At 45.5% G+C, this 23,055-nt stretch overlaps 1 protein-coding gene across 1 annotated transcript; it reads left to right on the top strand.

The window, feature by feature from the left end:
• The first annotated feature begins 189 nt into the window (after nt 1–189).
• CCNE1 (cyclin E1) lies at nt 190–12,242 on the top strand. The gene is made up of 11 exons (XM_056360822.1): nt 190–663; nt 777–867; nt 1,052–1,120; nt 7,546–7,688; nt 7,769–7,904; nt 8,766–8,912; nt 9,740–9,835; nt 10,196–10,330; nt 10,411–10,522; nt 10,608–10,765; nt 11,589–12,242. Exons 1-11 carry the CDS (start codon nt 650–652, stop codon nt 11,709–11,711), a joined length of 1,224 nt encoding a protein of 407 aa, XP_056216797.1. The 5' UTR covers nt 190–649; the 3' UTR covers nt 11,712–12,242.
• The last annotated feature ends 10,813 nt before the right edge of the window (nt 12,243–23,055 follow it).

Below are 23,055 nucleotides of genomic sequence, written 5' to 3'. Positions count from 1 at the left end.
ACCCCGGCGGCGTCCACCTGCCGGTGGCGCCGCTTCCGCGTCCGCGCCCCCGGCCCCGCCCCCGGCCCCGCCCCGCCGGCCCCGGCGCGGGGTCCCGCGCCCCGCCGCGCCCTGCCCCGCCGCCCCGCGGCCCGCCCGCAGCGCCCCGCCGCGCCCCCCGCAGACCCCGCCCCGGCCGGGCGCCGGCGCTGCGCGCGGGGCCACGTGTGCGGGCGGGCGGGCGGGAGGCGGCCCCGCGCCGCGCGTTTAAATGTCCCGCTCGGCGCGGCCCGCGCTGTGCGCAGGGACGGGAGCGGCCGCGCCGTGAGGCAGGAGGCGCCCAGCGGAGCCCGCCCGCACCGCGCTCCCGCCCTGCCCCCGCGCCCTGCTAGCGCCGCCGGGCGCCCGCCCGCCCTCACCCCCCTCGCCGCCGGGAAGGGCCGGGGCGGCCGGCGAGTGCTCGGGCGGGGGCCGGCGGGCACCCGTGCCGCCTCCCGGGGTGCCTGGCCGCGGGGCGGGGGGAGCCGGCGGGCCGGCCCGGGGCTGCGGCCGCCCTTTCCGCGCCGTGCGCCCGCGCCTCCGCCGCCCTTTGTGGGGGCTGGGGCCCGGGCCTGCTCGGCCGCTCCCCGCACGGCGCCGCGCTCGGCTCGGCCCGGCCCAGGCGGGCACCATGCGCCGGGAGAGGTGAGTCCGCCCGCCCCGCCGTGCGCCGGGCCCTGCAGGCCGAGGTCTCCGCCGGGCGCCCCCGCGGAGGCTCCGCGCCGGCCGGGCTCCCCCAGCTTCCCCTCTCTTGGCAGCGACTGCGCGGAGGAGAAGGCGCCCGCCAGGGGGGACGGGGGCGCGGAGGGCGCCATGCGGACCCGCAAGAGGAAAGCTGATGTGGCCACGGTGAGTGCGGGCCCGGCCCTGCCGCCCCACCCGGGTGCCCGCCCCGGCCTGCGGGCCCTCGCCTGCTTTTGTGGGGGGCTGGGGGCCATGTGGCAGGCGGGCCGCAGTGGGGCTTCGCTCCCGGGGGACCCCGGCCCCTCGCCCTGCAGTCTGTGCTCCTGGAATTATCTGCTGCTTTCTGTAGTTCTTGCAGGATCCTGATGAAGAGGTCGCCAAAATGGAGATGACCAGGAAAAAGCAGTATGAAACCCAGGTAACGGATCTGGCTTTCGCGTGTCCTCCTGCAATCTCACTTCACCCTGTCGCTTGTGCAGTACCTTGTTACTGCGAGCGTGGTGCGGCGTGCACCGCTGCCATGTGCGGTGTAGCAATGGGCGAGGGGGACTATCGGCCCTGGCTGGTGAGGCGTGCCAGACACGTCCGTTCATACAGGTTGCTGTGGAGTCTTTGCAAGAGATGAGGCCTGTGTTGGTCTAAAACATTACATTAATACTTAAGGCTCTTCGGCTGTCCTGGGATTGCAGGGGGGCACCTTACAAAAGCCTTAATATCTGTTCAGGCCTGCACAGTGGGACTCTGCATTGACCTCTCTAGAGAGTTGCAAGAGCACTGTCACGTGCTTACGTGCCGTACCTTGCAGGCCGAAGCACAAAACACTTGAGCGTGTGAGCAGGATGGTCTCGAGTTGGCTCTCTTTGCAGCCGTATCTCTACTTGTATGTCACCTGGCAAAAAGGAAGGATCCCACTTTCCTTCCATCGTCGGCTCCGTTCCCATTGGCACGGGCCATTATCGCACTAACAGTAAGGAGTTTCTGATTGGAACTTTGAAGTTTATACTAGATGTTAATGGGGTAGCGAAATAGGCTTAATTTCTCCGCAGAGCAAAGGGATAGTTTCTGTAAAGTTACCTGTGGAAATCAGGCCTACGGTGGAGGTTGGTGGTGACCGTTGCCAGTTGTCTGTGAGACGTTTATCTGAGTTATGAAGTGAAAAGTAGCTTTAGTTTTGTCTTCTAGCTCCCTTGGTTCCCGTTCTGTAATCTTCAAAACTAAGATGTTGGTATCTATGTTGGCTGCTACATTGATGCATGGTATTGGAAGCGTGATGCTTTTGTACACTGAGGTGCCCACTCTAAATAAAGCAGAGTAGCCTGTTTTTTGAAATAGGTTTATTCCCCTTTCTTTCTGCATGCATGCACACATGCTCGCTCAGTCACTGTCACTAGGACTTCAGCCCATTAATGCACAGGCAGGGTGATACTTAAGCTGCAAAAGTCATGATCAGGGAGTACAGACCATACTCATTTGGTACGCAAGGCTATGCATAATGTGGCACATCTAACCAGAAGTGGCAGCTGGAAGTTCTAAGACTAAAGTGCTACCATAACAGATGGGCATCATTGTTTGGAATGGCCTCTGCTTGTTGCAACTGCGTATACTAGTTATCAGTCAACATATTAAGCAGGGCTCAAATGGTGAGCATTTAATGAGGGGATCTCTCCTTCCCTTCTGTCTTTCTTTTGTGCAGTATATTAAACTAATTTCTCACTTCTGACAAGGAAGAGCTGCCTGTCCTTCACCAGTGCTTTCTCCTTCACCAAAAGATTCATTCTCTTTGAGCTGAGCGAGGGCTTCTTATGCATGTTTGTTGCATAATAATAGGGTATTGTTAAAAAACCCTCAACAGGGACTCAATTTGACCTCCTTCCAGAAAGGCACTGGAAAGAAACTTGAAATATATTTTGTGTACGTTGACCTTCAACTTTGAAAGTAAAGACAATCCCATTTTGTGTTCTTGTTTGTGCTCCTGGCCTGATAGCCATTCAGTGTTACTTCAGGAATGATACATAAGTTAAGATTTAGGTAACTTGGGCAGTAGGCATCCGAAATACGTGCTTGGGAATCTTTCCGTTTAAGCTTAGGATACTGGTAGGATTTGGCTCTTTGATTCTGTGAGCCATAATTAAAATGGGTACCTGTGTATCCCTCCCTACATAGGGAAGGGTTTTTGTTGTGACAAAGTAGCCAGATTGTTACAGATCTGGTTAAAAAAGCTAACATTTGGCTGCACAGCAGCAGCTCTTCAGTCTATGGTGTGACACAAGCTATTCTCTGATATAAATTGCCATGGGCCACTAATGAGATTATGTTTACGGTTCCAGCAGCAGTATAGCAGGCTTGTATGATAGCCAGTGAGATAGTTATTCTGTTGAGGCACAACAATTCTAAAATGCAAGTAGCTATAAATCCACTGCAGCCTATACCACATGACTTCTACATTAAATAAATTGTTTACTGACACTAGTTTATACACAAGGCAAAATATAGTCTCATCCCACTTTACGGCATCTTCATAGTCAATTCATTAGTTTGCTTCTGTTGAACATAAGGCCTGAGTTCTTAATTAGGATGCCATTACCTTTTATGTGATGAAAGGGTGGCTATATCATCAGGTTTGTGACAGCAGAATATTGCATAAATTCTGTGTTTGATTTCAGAGAACTGGCACTGCTGTAATTCTGCTAGCAATTCTCATATTAATTCTGGTGGCTTTCTGTGGACAGATACAGTTCTGAGGCTCCCTGTCAAACAAAATTCATTTAACTGGAGTCATCCGTGCAACCGTGATAGAAATTACATGTCTATGTCCATCTAGAGTGGAGAATTGAACCTAGAAGTTAGTTTCTTTAGATGAAACTAGTGTTTTCAGGTGAAAAGAAGACTGAGTAAACTCAGGAAAGAGTTTTGATCAATTTCTCACTAGACATTTTTCTCGGATTTGGTCTTACTGTTGTCAAAAATCTTTGCCTAACTGGTTTGAAAATATCCTCAAAAAGGTTTCATTGACCAGTCTAGGGTTATCTTTGGAAGATCCAATTTTAAAAAAAAAAAAAAGAACCTCCCCCAGTAACAGCTTACAAGTCTTTGGACAAACAGGTAAAGGATGTAAACTATATGCAGGTTGAGAACTTGACTTGGCCCTAATCTGGGGCAGGACAATATTCAGCCTCTTCAGAAAATTAGAAGTAGTAGAAGCTACGACGCTATGCAGAAAGAATTGGAACAACTTAATAACATGAGTTGCTCTTCCCTCTCCTATCTTATTAATTCTGGAATCCCTATCTAATGGCAAAAAAAATCCCCTATACTTCAAACTAATGCTTCCTGTATGTGAAAAATGCCTAGAATTATTAATCTTACTATTTCTGATGGACACACTGAGGCTGCAGTCCAGTAGCTGGTACAGATGTGTGTCTGTTACAGGGCACTGCTTTTCAGGATGAGGCACAGGCCTGTCCCACCCCTGTTCCTCTACCTTTGATATCCATGCTGAACATCCGCTGGCCTTGTTGTTTGAATGCAGTTCTAGGTCACTTTTTTCCTCTGCTGCCCTCCTTGCCCTGGGTCTGTGGAAGCCTGACCTGGTGTCTTTCAGCTCACATCATGATGCATGAGTGCGTTGGCAGCTTATGTTCTTAGGTGTGGATGCTTCACTGAAGGCTCTGCGTGGCCAGTAACACCAGTGGTCACTACCTTTTCCAGTTTGTCTGGCCTGTATGCCTGTGAAGGATGTTCAATAGATCCATTTAAATGAACATTTGATATATCAGTGAATGACTGTGCTGCAGAAGTCTAAGGCATGGGAGCATCTGAGCTTTAAAAAAAACCCCACCTCTGAACTCCTGGGTTTCTTTGGAGCTGCATGGGCTTGACTGCTGTGACTGACTCCAGTCACCTACCTTCTGTCCTTCTTTCTCCTAACAAGCCTTCTAGTGTCCTGAGTTCAGTTTCTCCAGTCTGTATCTAGCTCTCTGGTCTAAGAGAGAGATCTGTATCTCTGACCACCTGTCCCTATTCCTTCCTGTATCTGGGGTATTAGCAGCGGGTGTCACCAGGCTCTCTTGCTGGGCTCTATATAGATTTCAAGAGGTAGTTTTCCCCACTGATTTCTGGCTTGCAATCTACTTCAGCTCCTATTTGCTTCAGAAGCCCAGGACTGTAGGATTTCCTCCATTAGGCTGCACAGATTCTCTGTAACATCTGTCGCTTTTTGGCAGCTCCCTGCTTTTGGGTTAGCTCTGCGCAAGCCCAAAGGAAGCTCTTCATGGTTTCCTCACACCCTCCCCACCTTAAACTGTTTCTTCTTTCAGCGGTGGCTCCTGTTTCCTTACTGTTACAGTGTAATGTAATGCAGTTTCTTAATCTTGTTTCTCAGTTTTGGTTGAATGTCTTGCTAAATCTGCTTTAAAGACTCAAGGGTCTGGTTAATATGCTCATACCCTCAACCAAAATCCGTGCCAGAGCTATGGTGTTCCCTTACCTATGCTAATTCAGACTCCTGTCTCCCTTCCCGATAGCCTCTTTCGTTTGAGGGCTTTGCGCATTTGTTTCCTTCTTGTTTCTAACTAAGCTGTATGTTTTCCTGTTGCTTGCATCTTTTCCCCAGTTGTCTTGGTGAACAACATTATCTAGTAAAAAACTGTGTTTTCACTTCTCAAAACACCTAAGAGGGTCTTAACTTTTGATTGATATTTCCTTACAGAACATTGCAGGTGGTGAAATCTCTTAAATCAATAGTAATTGTTGCTGCCGCGTAGTATGTGGGGTATCTACTTTGAGAGCTCTGTGGAGCAGATCCCTTGTCCTTCAGAAGCTGCTGGTGTAATAGGCACCTTTAAATACATATTACATATAACCTTACTGCTTTTCTGTTGGTTTGCTGATTAACTGATAAGACAGCACTTCTCCAAAGGCTGTCGGCAGCTGGGCTTGCTGTGCTGTTTGCAAGACAAAGTATGACTAAAGTCTAGTTTTGAGGGTGGGCAAAAATTAACTTGGAGCAAGGCTGATGTGGCCCTTTCATTCAAGCTTTCAGTTTAAGGAATCTTAATTTTTAAGATAAAGATACTATTCAATCTTTTTGCCTTCCCCCACCCAAATTAAATTGTGGCATGGCTGGATATGTTAGCTCTGCTAGATTTGCATGTACAACTCCAAGAAGAAAAAATACCCACCGATGTGTCAGTACCTCAAAGTACAAAGCAGTCTTAGCCGTGAGGCAACTGTGAAATGTGCTTTTTGTTTCACCAAGTCAGTGGTTTCTGTTTCTGAAGGTGGTGCTTGGAGGCAGCCATTTTGCTGGAAAGTGATGTCATTTGTAGCAAGGACAGGGCAAAAATCAGATGTGGAAGCTTATTTGCAAGAGGCAAAATTTCATGTAGAGCATTTTACTTGTTAGCACCTAATGATGCTTCTGATTATTTTTTCTTAAGCACATTAGGGATCTTGTTAGGGAGTTCAGCCCTTTTAGCGGTGCAGAACAGGTCATTTTGCAGCGAGATGACTTGACTTCACTGTTAGGCAGAAATGCCAATTTTTAATTTGTTTAGGCATGATTACATGGGGCTGGTTTGTATTCTACCACAAAATAAAACCGTAGTATTTTCCTGGGGAGCTGTGTGAAATGTACACCAAGATACTGTTTAACGGAATTAGGGAGGAGAAAAGTAAACCTAAACTTAACTTTTGGTCCAATAAAAGTAAAAGAATACAACAGGTGAAGCATCAGATGTCTGATGTTTGCACACCTTGACAAAATTCTGTATATGAAATGGTCAACTTTATAGTTTAGTGGCAATTGCTTAACATGCACTTGCTTTATTCTGAAAATAATTGGATTATAAGTGCTTTGTATTTTCATTTTAGCACTGCTAGATGGATGAGTAAGAAAACCTCTTTCAACTACTATCTTGCCATGTTCATGGTCAGGGGTGCTTTGCATGGAACCGTGACTTCAAGTGTTCCATCTACACATTCCTTACCCGAAATCCTGATACTGTATTTGGGCTTTAAAGTTCTGTCTGATTATTCTGTACCTGAAGACAAGCATATCTTGGTAAAACCAAAATGCAACGTGACAATAGGAGACCCTGACTTGGATATTCTTACATGAAACAGTTGTGTTCCTTCAAAAGGAGAACAGGGTAAATGTTCTTTGGCTTTAGCTGCAAACTTTGTCTACTGGGAAAATAAATAAGCAACACCCTTCCACTAAGCATTAGGGGCCATACCTCAACTGCTGTGTCCAGTTCTGGGTTTCCCAGTACAAGAGACACTTGAAAAGACTGGAAAGAGTCCATCAAAGGTCCACTAAGATGGTTAAGGGGCCAGAGCATCTCTCCTATAAGCAGGGACTGTTTAGCCTGGAGAAAAGAAAGCTTGAGGAGATGGTGTCAATTTTGTAGAAATATCTGGAGGGAGGATGTGAAGAAAACGGAGCCAGGCTCTTTTCAGTGATGGGACAAGATGCAATGGGCACAAACTGAAGCATAGGAGGGTCCATCTCAACATTAGGAAATGCTTTTTTAGTGTGAGGGTGACCAAGCAGTGACACATGTTGCCCAGTGAGGTTGTGGAGTCTCCATTCTTAAAGATACTGAAAAGCAATCTGGACATGGTCCTGGGCAACTGGTTCCAGGTGGCCCTGCTTAAGCAGGGGGCTTAGACAAAACAACCTGCAGAGGTCCCTTCCCATCTCAATGATTCTGTGATGCTGTGCAGTTGAAAGAGGTAATAATGAGTTTTTTCATAGCTTCTTGCCAATGTCTTGTCTTCTATTTACAGCTAAAATGATTATTTAGAAAGGTGCAATGTAAAATCTTGTATTTCATTTAATAGCCATCCTGGAATAATGTTCACAAAAATGCCCATATGCTGATTCCTACGCCAGATAAAGATGATGATCCAGTTGGTGTTGATTACTCTCACTTCATACATCTAAGTATTGTGCCAACTAGAGCTTCACCACTACCAGTTCTAGGGTAAGTGTGCCTTTTTGCCACTGCTTGTCTGCCTTCCTTTGGTCTTATGATTTGAGACTAAGCATATTGATCTGTCTTAGCTGGGCAAACAGAGAAGACGTGTGGAAAAACATGATAAACAAAGAAGAGACATACGTGAGGGATAAACTTTATATGCAAAAGCACCCTCTCCTGCAACCTAAAATGAGAACAATCCTTCTAGACTGGCTGATGGAGGTAAGCTTCGCTGTGCTTATGGGTATTACAAGTGTGCTTTTGTTGAGGTGTACTAATAACTGTCATGAGTACACTTCATGATCTTTGCGTGGCCCATATAGCACTAAACACTCATCTTCATCTTAAAAAGTTTGTCAATGAATGGCACCAAACTTAAAAAAAACTATAATGGATTGAGTTGATGGTGTACAAACTGACGATATATTCTGTTATTCATTTAGATTGATAGTGGATAATAACCAGTTTGTCTCTAAAGCTCCATGGGGTAAGCTTTTTAAGGTCACATTGCAGACAAAAGCTGCAGAAATGATTATGAAAGTCACTGAAGGAAGGTGTGGTGGCTTAGAGATCAGATGCATCTCAAAACTTCTCTCTCTGTAACTGGCATGTAGAATGTACTACAAGCTGTCATCTTGTATGTGAGGCTTTTTTGCTCTTTGGATGACTTGGTGGCATAGTCTCTGTTCTTAATTTTAAAGTATTTGTGAGAATTTTCTATTTTAAGGTGTTGGAATAATGCATCTTTGCAAAAATGAGGAACTGATGTTCTGACATTGTTAGAACATGTGCTTGCATTTCCTAAAAGTTTCCTAAAAGGGTTTTTACTCTGATCTCTTTTTTTTTTTTTTTTTTTTGGGGGGGGGGGGGGGTATTGTTACTATAGTGGCAGTCATCTTGTGTCAAAGGAAACTGTTTAATTCATGCTCTTAGTTAACATGTTAGTTTCACAATAGCAGTGAAGCAGAAAGCCAATATGAATTTTATGTCTGGCTCTTTTTATTTTTTTGCATACATCTGTAGCATCTGGTTTTGACTCTATAACATTGTTCTTGACCTTTGTAATCTCTGATGTCTCTCCAGGTTTGTGAAGTCTACAAGCTTCATAGAGAAACTTTTTATTTAGCACAAGATTTCTTTGATCGGTTTATGGCAACACAACAGAATGTTGTAAAAACACTATTGCAGCTTATTGGTATCTCTTCTTTATTCATAGCAGCAAAGCTTGAGGTAAGTATCTCTAGCTTTACTTAAACATAAAAATGTGAATGGATAGGCAGCACACTTACTGTACACTAGATGCATTTTGGTAAGCTTTATGGAGTTTGCTATGACTTTTCAGCTGGGAGACAGAAAAAAAGATCCTTTTTTCTCTTCAAAATTCCTCCTTTTTCTGTTTTTGGGTGGGGTTTTTTAGAAGTGGCTAAAATTAAGACTAGCTAACATCACAGTGTATATCTTTAATTTTAAAAAGATAAGTGGTTTTGGTGCTAGAATAAATCTAAACTTTGTAATTGCAGTTGCCAAATGAGTGTTTCACTGGCTGTTTTACACAGAGACCACTTGTTGCAATTCTGTTGTCAGTGGAGTCCCTACTGGATGATAGTCTGAGCTATTCTTTATTTACTGGAACAAACTGAACTATTAAAGTACATAGTGCTTTTTAAGTTCTTACTGTTTGAGGGCTATTATTCTTCAATCTGTTCTTCTCAAGCAAGGGATAAAAGGCCTTTTCTTTAGGATGCATAAAAAAATCTTGATGTCAAATTATGGTACCATCTTAGTGCTGCTGTAGTCAAACATAATGCATGTTGTACTGATCTATCAAAAGTGAAAGGCGAAGGCTATGAGCAGGAAGATTGAACAAGAAACTTGTGTATATTAAAGGCAGAGGATAACACCATGAGTTAGGATAGGGGGGGTTGGTTCTTTTTCTTTTCCCTTCTATTTTGAAATGCTGAGGTAGTGGTGAGTTGTAGTTTGTTTTGGTTTTTTAAGCCTGTGAGACTAGTTACAACCTCTTCCACAAATTAAATATTCGATCTTGTATCTTTCAGGAAATTTACCCACCAAAGTTGCACCAGTTTGCCTATGTTACAGATGGAGCTTGTACAGAAGATGAAATCCTCAGTATGGAACTGATCATTATGAAGGTAATATTTCAAAGTGGACTCGGTTCTACTTCAGTTTTTAAAAACATACAGCATAATCGGACTAAAAGCAGAGAGCCTCAGTTAATCTTACGTGCTGCTCAGAGGCACAATTTCTCTTTCTAATTAGAAAACAGTGTTCTCTAGGTAACAAGTGAATTAAAGCATCCACCACAAAGCATTACAAAATGAATTGTTCCCCCACCTTATCAGCAGGAAGAGGTATAGGATTAGATTTGCTTGTTTCAAGGATGCCTTGACCAACTGGAATTCCAGCTTCTGACTCTGAGTAACTAAAGTTGCATCGTTTAAGTTAAGAACTTTTTATTAATACTGAAGTCTCATGCATGTCTACTCTTGCAGGCTCTTAATTGGAACTTAAATCCACTGACTGTTATATCGTGGCTGAACATTTACATGCAAGTTGCATATTTAAATGAGCTTTATGAGGTATTGCTGCCACAATATCCACAGCAAATATTTGTACAAATAGCAGAGGTAAGACTGTTTTCTCTCCTCAAATGCTGTTTCACCTGGAAAAAAGTATTCTTGTGACGGAAACGTCTGTTGTCTTGTAGCTCTTGGATCTCTGTGTGCTGGATATTGGCTGCTTGGAATATACATATGGAGTACTTGCAGCTTCTGCTTTGTATCACTTCTCCTCATCTGAGTTGATGCAGAAAGTTTCAGGTATTGGCATTTATAAACTAAGTTTAATGTGTTTACAAATGTTAAGTCTTCATTCAGGCAGATAAGCATATGTCTTGTCTTGCAGGTTATGAATGGTGTGAGATAGAGGAATGTGTAAAATGGATGGTTCCATTTGCAATGGCTATAAGGGAAGTAGGAAGCTCCAAACTCAAACACTTTAGAGGTATAGCTCCTGAAGACTTGCACAATATACAGACGCACATAAACAGCTTGGATTTGCTGGTACGTATGTGCGTAATGAAGACACGTCTGTCTGTAAAATCTCTGAAGTCTTGTTTCTTTGGTTAGAACATGCAGTAAACTTAAGCGAAGCATTATCAGAGTGCGACTGAGTATATTCAGATGATAAAAGGTGTAAAGTTCTTGGGACAGCCTTGTCTTGGGCCTGACTTGTTCAGTATTTAGTTTGAGGTGATTGTGACTTAAGCCTCTCATCTCAAACAGCAAATAATTACTCAAGAAATCAGAAGCATCTCTCTACCCTTTGGGATACTTCAAATACCTTTTGTTAGACCTCTCTGTATAGGAAATACAGGTAATCCAACCTTGTCTGGTAAAAAAGAAAGTGAAGACTGATCACTTGAGTGATCTTATGGGACTGTTATGTTACAGTGGGGGTTGACAAGAAGTTGAGCAAGAGTGTTTTTTAGCATGAGAAACATGCAAAGGATCAAAATCTTGTCCAACAAATTGTAGTTCATCTAAGCTATCGGGGGTGGGTGGGTGTGTTTTATTTATTTAGGTGGTTTAATTGCAGTAGAAGTTACAGCTCTTCCTCTTCAGTTGCTTCTGAGTTTTGCTTACTTGAGGATACAAGTACCATAATGCTGATCATCAGATCCCAAAAGTTAATACTGATCTCTTGGAGTTCACTAACTATTGTGTACTGCATGATTTATCAGTTACTGCTGGGGAGTTGGATACAGAGATGTATTTCTATATCGGCAATCTATCAAGTTATAGAACACTGAATTACGTTGATCTGTTGCATAGATGTACCAAAGTAAAGAGATTATTTTTTCTTCTCCTTTTCCTATGCTTTCAGGACAAAGCTCAAGCAAAACAAGCCATGTTGGCTGAGCAAAATAGGACTTCACCTTTCCCAACTGGTATCCTTACACCACCACAGAGTAGTAAGAAACAGTCTTCTGGACTGAAGCCAATATAACTTTAGAAACTGTTGACAGACAGTTTTGCTGAAGTGCCTGTTCTGCTGGTTCTAACTCCTGCTCCATTATGGAAATGCTGCCAGTGAAGTTCATAAGCTTTTATGGAATCTGAAAAGGAAACCTTACTTTTTTCGTGACAGAAGAATTTTTCTATTTGAAATATTTTTATTGAACATTAAAGTATTTTTAAAGAAATGGATCAAGTACACCAGCCACTTAAAAGAACACCGAAGAGTGCTCCAAATGCTGCTATGGAGGGTGATGCTTGATGTGATCAACTGTTCAGAAAAAGGGCTTGAAGTTTAGGTTAGTTACTGTGCCTATTTGTCCTTTGGATAATCTGCAGTCATACTGTCCGCTGTTGACAAATGGGTAAAGTGTGCTGTGGAAGACAACATTTCAAAGCCTCTTTTTCAAATGGTTGGCTTACAACTTGATGCCTTTTTAAAACCTCTTTATTGTAAATGCTGCTATGTCTCTGTGTATCCATTTTTAATAAAAATGCTGTCTAAGACAGCTGGTTTTATGTATATTCCTATTTTTCTTTTAATTATGGTCAGCTAAGGTTTTTCAGCCTGTGACCACTAGCAGTGTGGGAGTTGGGGATGAATTATGTAGTAACTATTGCTTTATTTATTTACCACTACTGGCTTATGGATTGGAACTTTCTTTTTGGATACCAAGATGAAATTGTCATGTTGGGCTATGTGGATTTCCTTAGGCAGATGCAGCTGGCTAGGGAAGAGATAATAAACATGGCAAGTACATGGGGAATCCCTCCACAACACATTTCCTAATGATCAGCGTATTGGGAAATTCTTGAGTGAGTCTGATTGTCAGGCTTAATAGCAAGAAGTGATCAGTAGGGAAACCCTGCCTTTTCATCAAAACATCATCATTTAAACATTGGGATTCTGGCATAGTAATTTGACAATTAATCATCTGTGCAAAATTGAACTCTGGAGTGGTGTGTGCCTTTACAGGAGTTGTCCTTGACCTTTGCAAAGTCTGAGAACTTGTGAAGTCATAGTAAGGAGTTTTCTGGAAAGTCATGGTTCTGGGGAAAGGGGGAACAGAAATAAATGTAAAAAATGGTTGCTTGTTTTTCTTATGATGTTCACTTTGAAGGACTGTTCAACAACACTGAAAACTTTTCTGAGACTACGAGGATTCATCGTGTCCTCCTGCAGATAACTTAAATGCTACAACACTTATTTCAGGAAGCTCCTACTCTGCTGTTGGTAAATTTTTCTAAACAGTGAAGCTTTTCCCAGCAAGGCAGTGTGTTTGTGTTTTGGATTTTTTTTAAGTTATTCTCCCTTTTGCTTTTCCCTGACCCAGTATTCTGATAAATGTTAAAAGCTTTAATGTAATAAAAACAGCTATGGTAACTAATGGTAAGCAAAATTATTTGGTGCTTCTGGCTTTTTTTTTTTCTTCCCTTGTAGTGGATGGTTATGAGTTTTGTGCTAACAAAATAAGTATAAATGTTAGCTGAACAAGTTTGCTGGTGCCAGTTCAGAGAGGTTTTAATCTGAGAACTGCATGTCCTAGACAAAGGAATGTTATATTTGCATCTTACTGAAAAGGTTTGTAACATTGGAGGAATTGTCAAGGCACACTTTAGTACTTTGTCCTTAAATTTAAAACACAAAACAGGAGCGGGGGACACAGAACAGTAACCTTCCTGGAAGATAATCTCTAGGCTCAATTCCTAAATTGCCAGCCAAGCTTCAGTACTACTCCTTTTGCTGTTACTTTTCAGTATTTAAGTATGTGTTTCATCTGTTTCCAAAAAAAAAAAGCAACCCTGAAATTGTAGCTGGCCTCTTATAAACAAGGATTACATTTTCTTTATGACTCTTAACTGTTCAAGAAAATGTTCTGTAATTCTAGATATGAAGAATTCTAACTTTCAGTTTAAGCTAAATATGACATTATAGTTAATGCTTATTTGAGAGTGGATGCAGGTGTTCCATGTGTTCTTTGGGCTGTGTGGGAAACCTGTATCTGAAAAAGATAGATATATATATATATCTGTGAATGAAACTGTTCAGATAGCAGGCCTCTTTCTAAATTGGATCTCTGTTTCAGATGGTAATCCTGCTAATTTTATAACTCCCTGCCCCCAGAAGTTTAACCTTGATTTCGATGGGAAGCAGTCTGTTCAGAGCACGGAGATGGCGGCTTGGCAGCTTTGCAGGTAGGAACGCAATCATGTGCCAGAGGTGCGGTACTTTCCAGCAGGGGTGATTTTAAAAGCTATTTTCTTACTTTCTCATTTTTCTCTCATGCTTCAAGCATCTTTGTTTCTGGTTGTCTTGTGACATGTGGATGCTTCTGTCTCAGTGTGCTGTCTTTCTAGGGTAGCTTGAAAAAATTACGCACTGATTGCCACAGGTTGAAAACCATTTTAGGGAGGAATGGTGCAGCTGATTTTAAGGAAGATAGTTGTCCTTATTGGAAAAAATAATTAAAAACCAAAACAAAACCAAGAGAGAATTGCCTCTGTATTTCTTTGCCTGAGGATGCCATTCTAAATTCTCTCTGGTCCTGGACCGACCTGGAGGCAGATTGATGGCAGGTGGGGAGAAGCAAGTGGGCAGTTCTGCCTGGCTAGGGAAGAGATAAAGGTGTCATGTGTTTACAAGGGGGCTGAAGGTGTAATACCAAATTTGAGTTCCCGCAAGCTGCTTCTGATTCTAAGCAGGTTACCTGCGAGGTGGGAAGGGCAGCCCCAGAGCAATGGGTGAGGCCGCTGTCCTTGGCACGGGAGCGTGGGGACCCCCAGAAAGCAGTTTAGCTTAGCTGGGCATTGCTGCATGCTCCTCAACTGGGAACTCTCTCCCTTTAATAGCTACAGACCAGCATAAAGCGTGCTGCAAGGTAAATTGAACTCTGTGGTAACCCAGGTGGCATATGATTATCTTCCTCCTCCCAAAAAGTTTGTCATAACCACGTATCGACACCTCACCTTGGTCTGAAAGCTGGGGGCATCAGAGAAAATCTGAACACGACAAATCCAGTGCTGGTTTTGTATTCCGGCTGCTCTAAGGTTGGATGTTGGCAGCGGCTGTGGCTGGGTTGGAGGGAGCTGGGGCCTGGGGGTGGGCTTGGCTAGGTGGAGCGCCGGGGAGCAGAAAGGGTGAGGATGCGGAGGTCCGCACTGGGTCTGCCAGATGCTGAGCTGCTGAGAATGCTGTCGTCATCTCACAGCAGCTCGTAGAACCAGCTCTGCGTAGCTCGTCTCCTGTAAAGCAGCGGGATGGTCTGCCTGGGGCTGTCTCAGTTTCTCGGTCTCAGGTCAGCATCTTCTCTTGGTTCTCAGGAATTACAGCATGAGGGGTTTTATTACATCCCTGCTTGCGTGGGGCAGAGGTAAGCAGCCGGCATGAGTTCCATGGAGTGCTTGTGCAGGTACGCAGCCGGGCACCCCACGGGAGCTGCAGGCCCTGCGAGCTCTCCTGGCCTGGCTCACGTTTCTCTCGATGCTGGGTGCCGTTCCCTTCGCCTACAGCACAGCTGGCTGGTCTCGCAGCAGCCTGAATTCGGGCAGCCGGGTAAAATGTGCTGCCTCTGACTGGGCTGGGTGCGGAGCTGGGTGCAAGCGTAGGAGCCTTACCGCAGCATCGCCTCGGGGGAGGCACTGGGGCACCTGAACTTCAGCTTGGGAGCGGCCGAAGGCCATGGCTGGCTTTCCCCCAGGCTTTCGTGGGAGTAACATCCACTCAGGGTACTGCGAGGTTGGGTAAAATCCATTAGGAAACTGTCAGGGGGCCCACGTACGGTGCAGCGGGGCAGCTGGCAACTGCACGGGTTGGCATTGGACGGACCCGCTTCTGCTTCACCTTGTTTGTTGGCATCAATCATCTGTTTTGGGAACATGCTTTCGCCGGGTATTTAACAACATGCATTTAAGGCGTTAGGTTACTCATACCCTCATCTTCTGAACCTTGCCCTCCCCTCAAAAAAAAGGGAGACGCCAGCATATACTGTGAAATAACACGGGTTAATTGTCTATCCTTGAATTTGCTGGGGATGAGGCACTGCGGCTCCTCGCTGGCGAGGCTGAGGTCAGCTTGACCTGGGCTCTTGTAAACTCTCTATAGAGATCTGCTGGGGCTGGGCACGTTACTCGGGCACGCAGCTGGGGCGTGTGGCACCGCCGGTGGGAAGCAGCTTGGCTCTCCTTCCTCTCCTGCTCCTGCTGCCCTCGCCCCGGCCGGCAGCGCCCGTGCCGTGGGGTGCAGACCCACCGAGGGGGGTGGGCAGTCAAGGTGGAGTCACCGAGACATCTGGAGGTCTTGTTTCATTTTTTTAACTATATGAAACCTTACTTTTGCAAGGCAGGAGGTGATGACTATATACAAATGCAAGAAGACCTTAATGTCCGCTTTTTGCCGTTATAGCATTCGATTTCTAGCTAATTTGTGAAACTTCTGTGCTTTGAAGTTAAGGCTCTGGCGAAGCAGTAACTTGGCTTGAGTGGTTGAACAGTATTTTGGAGATGGGCTCTTTCAGCCACGCTACCTGCAAACAAGTCACGTTATGTCTTACCTTTGAAGTACAAAACCCGTTTCTCACAAGTTTTGAGTAAACTGAAGCAACTTATACTTAATCAAACATTTAATTAAGACTGCAGAATATTGCGATACTACATAATCTGTCTCCTTTTGGTCTCTTGAAATAATCGGCTCATGCCAAGCACAAAAGGATAAGTTTGTGTATGAAGCTTTTAATTTCTGTTTATGGTGAATTTGAGATTATAAAAAGGAGTAAAGTATTCTTTGTAGACTGAATAAAACCAGGGTTTTCAAAACTCTGTAGACTGGCATGTTTGAGGGCAAATTAGATCAACGGCTATCAAGGAAGGAAGGAAGGAAAACCTTTCTGATCCCAGGGGGCTTTGGTCCTACAGCTGCTGGCAATTCAGGGGAGCAGACTGTCTATTGAAACTGCAAATCTACTTGAAAACTGGTTTTGTTTTAGTGCGCTGATATTTGACGTTTCAGCAGGGCTGCACTAATAATCAAGGGGGAAAAATATGAAAGGCCTATTTCTGCTCGGCTTAGGATATGTTGATTGCCTGAGATATAAGGAAAAATGATAAGGCTGCACCCTAACCTTCCTTTTGCCAGTGGACCCTGGCCAAGTAGACCTGTTCTTCCCAGGCATTTCAGATAAATATCTGCTTGTTTGAACTGAGGAGGCTGCTGTTGACATGTCAAGAACCTGAAAATCCCCTGCTCCGTGGCATGGGACTAAGGTGCACCAGCCTCTGCCCCTGGGATGGAGGAGAGCCTGCAGCTGCTCAGCAGGACCTTCTCCTTCCTTGAGGGGGAAGTATTTCCTTTATCATGTTTCCCTGTGATGTCTCATGAGTCTCAAGTGTTACATTTCTGACTTGGGCTTGGCTAGAGAAATAAGGGTTTAGCTGCTTTCTTAAATTCCCATGAGCATGGGAAAGAGGAGGAGCTAGCGTTTTTATGGACAGTGGCCATGGTGGGGAAACAGTTCGCTAAATCTGAATGCACTCAATGTCTTTCTGGCAACATTGCGGTTGGTCTTCACTTTGTTTTTTAAAAAAAAAAAATATGCAGCCACGTGTGCTAATAGAATTTTAATCTATAAAGGCAAAATCCAAGTATCAAATGTTCTGGTTTTTACAAACTGTATGCAGTAAAATCCTTGAAACTGAAATGATACTGGGTTTAATCATGAGCGAAATGATTTTCCTGAGAAAAGCAACAAGCCTTAACATTTTCTGGAAACTCATGCAGCAAAAGGCCACGTCACAGATACGATTTTCCTGGTACTAAAGCATATATTGGTATGTTGTATTTTTTTGCATTGGAGGCAGTTTCTTATTTTCAGTAGGGCCAGGGGGCCAAAGTAACTCGTATACAGGTGTGAGCTTTCAGAAGGCAACCACGGCGCACATCGCTGGTGTAAGGATGTGAAATCCGCTACGGCTGGGAGGGCGAGACTGCTGCTGGTCAGCACGAGCAGGCAGCACACACCACTGGATCTAGGATTGCTGCTTTCTTCCTTAAATATGGATGGAAGAGGCCTCACGTAGAACTAAAAATAAGTGGCTTGGCTGGAGATTAGGCATTCATTGCAAAGTGAGTAAAAATGTAATAAAGCTGTGTAGGGAAGGGTTTGGGGATTTTTTCCCCCTACAAGGCAAAAGGAGAAGCAGGGACAGCTGCCATTTGCCAGGTTGTCGTGTTCAGGCTCCAGTTACATGAACTTACCTGTGGTGTGCCTGCGTGTGACTAGGATAAATGGTTTCAGCATTCTTGGACTGAATCCCAGAGACAGAAAAGAGTGCTTTATTTTGTAATTCTGCATACGGTGTTTGGATATATACTTATTTTCCAAAGGGGGTACTCTACCAAGATGCTCAGTGCCTCAGCCCAGTTTTTCTGAACATGAAGAATTATTGACTGTGACAAGAGTTAAAAGATAACCTTTTTTTTTTTTTCCACCCTGATATTTGTCTTCCAAGTACTTACCAGATGTCAATGTAATATTTGGATTGTGCAGCTCACAGTCAGGTTTGGTTGTTACACTTCAATTTAAGGTCGGTCTGAGAATAAACAAGTTGCTTTCTCACTTCAGCCAGATCTGCAAAACGTTGCTTTCTGGCATTTATACAGCAGATGTTTCTGGGCTTGCAGGAGCATCCCCTCTTACCTGTACCAGAGTGATGAGGATGATGTTATTCGGGCACAGTACAGTGCAACTGAAAACCCTTTTGCCTCTTGGTTTGGGAAATCTGGTTGTCAGCCACAGGCTTGCAAGAGCGAAAAAAAAATGTTTTAATTTTGGCCAAAATCTTGCAGAATGAAGAATGCACTGCAGAAAGGTTAGCTGATCCTGCGAGGTTTTATTAGTATTCTGGGCTTCACTCAGGAGATTAATAATGGCCACAGACAGTGTCTCTTCATATTAAAGTGTCTTCACATGAGTAGTTTGGGTGAGTGCAAAAGGACTGTAAGGCACAAGCAAGCTGTCTTGTCTCGCCCCAACTGACAATGAGTCAACACTTTAATATAAAGAAGAGACAGTTGGTAACAGTCATTAACATAACAAAGTGCCCTATAGATCACTCAAAATTCATCTGACTGTTTTTAAGCAAATGTTTTCCCCTGAGAAGTGGCAACAGAACAATTTGTGTAATGTTCGGCTGCCCGGGCCATCCTGTTCCGCTGGGAGCAGGAGAGGCGCTCCTGCGGGATGGCTGGTCCTGGAACCTCCTAATAGAGGACGGGATTTGCTTGCAGTGACAGTGTGCTGATTTTTTTATTATTATTATTTTTTAGCCTGATTTCCTATCAAAACTGGATTTGTGGGGTTTTTTGGTGGTGTGTCCCTGCCACCTTCCCTGTCTGTTGCTTCTTCCATTGGACAACTGCAAGAAGATCTGACTTTGGTTAATATAGATGAGAAGAAAAAGGAGTCAGAGGGGCTGGTGACCCTCTGTGCGATGGAGGGGCACAGGATTGGCACCATGCTCTGCGCTTGGCCTGACCCCAGGCGAGTGACAGCGGGGGCTCCGTGCTGGCAGGACAAAAGGTGGGAATCAAGGGGGAAGAGGGGAAGAGGGAATCGGGGCTGTAGCACTGGCAGCCGTGATGTACATCTGGTATTGACGGGAGATGAGCAGAGGCTAACCCAAGGAGGAAGGCAACACCGTGCTCAAGAGCGGGTCTGTTAGTTTGGCGCTCATGGAGAAATGTGCTTGACTTCTTCACGGAGCATCGTGCTGTGCTGGTGCAAGAAATGCATTGGTTGTCCACACCAAGAATCCATCGTGTGTCTGCCCAGAACAACCCGGTTGTGTCATTGCTCCAGCTTGTGTGTGCTCTGGCACGTACAGGTTGATGGCAGCACATGCCGTAAGACTCCAGGTTTCTCCGGCAGTTCCCAAGGGCTGCCTGCCAGTGGCGAGAGGGCTGGGATGTGCCGGCGGCAGGGTTGGACCCTCCTGCTGCCCAGTGGCTATCGCTCCCCGGCAGCCTGCACGAACAGAAACCGTGTTTCCCAGAGCTGACGTAGCGGAAAGCTTCGATGAAGGTAGATGGCGGGAGGCTGGAACATGTTGCTGGCTGGCAGCTGGGTGGCACCGACCATAGAAACACCAGCACAGCCCAGGCAGGGGTGGGGGGGCTTTGAGGGGCATCACTTCACTGCTTCTAGTTGCGTACCTGGCTTTGCTGGGTGCTCACAGGTGGGTCATCACCTCGAGGGTGGCTGCAGGCACGTGGGATGCCGGGATGGCTCTGTGTGTGGTGGGACCTGTTGCTCACGGGCATGGGGGAGAAGTCCCTGCCTCTGCCCCAGCTGTTGGTGCCGGAGGGGGACCGGTGGGACCCCTTCCACCTCTGCCCACCACGGCCGGGGTGGCCGTGCGTGCTGGGCGGTCGCCTCTCCGGGACGCGGGGGGAGCATGAATGCGTCCCTTTGTGCAGGGCTGTGCTGGGGGCTGCATGCTCCTTCAGGGATGTGGAGAGCGGGCTGGAAGATGCCCGGGTGGGACCTGGCTGGGAGAGGGGCCGTGGAGCTGGTGGGAGCAGCTCGGTGCCCCCACGCTCATTGACTTAATTGGGGCTGCGCTGCAGGGCTGGAGGAACGCAAGATGGCCGGGATTCTCACGGCGTGGGGAGGCTCGCCGGCGAGGACCGGGACCCAGCCAAATCATTAATGTCAATTAAGTACAGAATGTGTAGATTACTGACATGTTATTGTTAGGGCTCTAAAGGAAATATAATTAATAAACCCCCCCCACCCACACCAAGAGGCAGCCCTTTGTGTTCCCTGTGCTTTCCCCTGCCGGCAACGTCTATCTCCTCCCACAGCCCCACGCTCCTTTCAGCAGCCTCGGACAGCATTAACATTTGAATTAACATAAAATCACTTTCTGAGATCTGTTAACATTTCTGATGTTGCCATACTTTGCCTGATCATTGCGTTTTTTCTGTCGTTTTGAGCTCGGTGAGGTTTGTTTTGTTTTTTTTTCAAGTGATACCAAACATCGACCTATTATACCGCAAAAATCACGTATTTATTTAATGATTTCCCATTGGTATCTTTGTTGCTATGAACCAAAGCATTAAATAGAAGCTAGCACGTTAACTGTGTTGTTCTACGTAATAAATTTGAATATCCCACGATAAATATTTTTAACGGGGATTTTCTGAATAAAATGCATTCGTGCCAGGGTATTAGTAATTACTTAAAATCAGTTTTTGACATTTAATGTTGACATCTAAAATATTTCCTTTAATTTTTGGTTGCCTCTGCAGACATTTGTCCTAGGGAAGGCTGGGTGGACAAATAACACTTTTACTCATAATGAAATGAAAAGCAATAAGGAAAATGTGCTAAATGTCAACAGTAAAGTATATCTTCTCTTCACATATTATGAGGAGAATATACCCCAAAAAATGCATACACACAAAAAAATCCTTTAAGTGACTTAATATGTTTGAATATTAATGGTTTGAATGTTAATCCATTGCAATGGTTCCATTTTTTGAAAATTGGCTATTTAAATACTTTATTACCTCAATAAATTCTCTGTGGTCACTGTGGTAGCCATAGTATGAAAAATAATAATCATAAATCTGAATTTACAAAATCTCTCCAAAATTGCGCAGTTTTGCTAAGAGAAACAAAAGATAAAGTATATATTATTTAACTCGATATATTTTGTCCTTGCAGGAGTTGCGTGTCTGAAAAACCAGCAGATGGAGTCTGTTGGAGGACACGAGGGTCTGGCAGCACCCTGAGAAACCAGCTCAAAACCTTTACCATGTGAGATGCAGTCTGGAAACCTCTGCTAAAGACATTGGTTGATGCTGAAGCATCTGCATTTGCAGAAAGCAGCTTTGCTGGGAACCTGGGTGAGTCGGTATGGGATACTGTGCCCCTGCTAGGAGGGATTTGGCCAGGACTGGTCTAAGATGGCTCGTACCATCGCTGCCCCTTTCTGCTGGATGGTGGCAAAACCAGCGGGCTTTGGTTTCAGCACAGCCAACTGGCATTTTCCAGTGTGAGCAGCTTTGCATTGAACTGTGCAACAGTACAAGAGCCAGGGGGCGGCGAGGCGTGCTGGGACGGGACGGCTGCCCTGTGCCCTGCGGGGCTGCAGCCTTGCTGGGCGAGCACCGCTGCCGGGAGCGGGGGGTGGTCTGAGGGTGCCGGAGGGCCCCAGGAGCTGCCCCGTGGCACAGCCACCCTGCGGGGCAAAGCCGTGGGGTGGTCTGAAGGGAAAGCGAATGTGATGCTCTTCTCTTTCTGCACAGGTGCCGTTCAGTGCTGTAACAGATGTCTGAAGGAGGCTGTGATGTTTCGTGTCGGAGAGCATCTCCATGGATGCTGGGGTGCAGGAAAGGCTGGGGCAGAGCCTGCAGGCAAGGCTTGTGTCTGCGCTCAGGTGGGGTGGAAAAACCCCTTGTTCCTTCCCTTCTTAGTTTTTACAACTTTTTTGTTAAAATAATTATGAGGAAAATCATTACGCGCCTCCACACTTCTGCATCTCTGAGTGTGTCTCATTATGCACAAACACATCTTCATCCCTGAATATCCTGGGGTTTTTCACAGGGATAGGGCTGTTATTTGCAAGTGTCAGTGATTGCTGGGATGTTCTTTGGGCAGAGCTGGCCACTCAGACAGCAGGGTGGCAAAGCAGAGGGAGAGGATACTGCAGCTCCCTGACACTTGGCCATAGCAGGAGGAGGGTTGTGCTCAGGCGCTTTGCACAAAGTAGTGCCCAGCAGGGCCTGCAGGAGAATTGTGAGCATCGCCTGTGTCCCGCAACTGTGGTGCTTGGCAGTTTTATGGTAATAACACTAATTTTAAGCAGAAGAGGGAAGACCGCGCCACCTCTGCCTTTTTTCATTCCCAAGAAGTCTATTCCTCCTCATTTTCAGCTCATGCCCCCTCAAGGCACCTCTCATCCACGCCTGAAGGTCCTTGTGCAGGTATCTGGGGACGTTACCTGCCTTTGAATTTCTTTGGCTGCGTTGTCACTCAGCTAATGGCATGCAACAAAAGTAGACCTCGGTGAGGCAAAATCTGAGAAGGCTGGTAAAATACTGACCTGTGTAAATCAATGACAAGTTTTGCCATTATTCTCTTCTCTTTCACTCTTATGACCAGAGTAACGTGTGTGTACTGTCTTAGATAAATGTCTTAGCCTTTATCCAGGCTGCTCAGCCACATGTATTGTGCAAGGACAAGGAAAAAAAACCCCAAATGACTCTAGAGTCCTTCATGAGCCCTGGGAACGGGGACATGGCAGGAGCGTGCCCAGGCGGCAAGCACAGCACAGAC

Source organism: Falco biarmicus, chromosome 15, assembly GCF_023638135.1.
Source record: "Falco biarmicus isolate bFalBia1 chromosome 15, bFalBia1.pri, whole genome shotgun sequence".
NCBI classification, from domain to species: domain Eukaryota; kingdom Metazoa; phylum Chordata; class Aves; order Falconiformes; family Falconidae; genus Falco; species Falco biarmicus.
This window is presented reverse-complemented; position numbering and strand designations above follow the sequence as displayed.

Excerpts from the sequence above, each read along its gene's own strand:
- CCNE1 (XM_056360822.1), top strand. Across the intron at positions 7,689-7,768 it reads TCACCACTACCAGTTCTAGG|CTGGGCAAACAGAGAAGACG; the intron begins GTAAGTGTGCCT and ends GATCTGTCTTAG. Across the intron at positions 9,836-10,195 it reads TGGAACTGATCATTATGAAG|GCTCTTAATTGGAACTTAAA; the intron begins GTAATATTTCAA and ends CTACTCTTGCAG.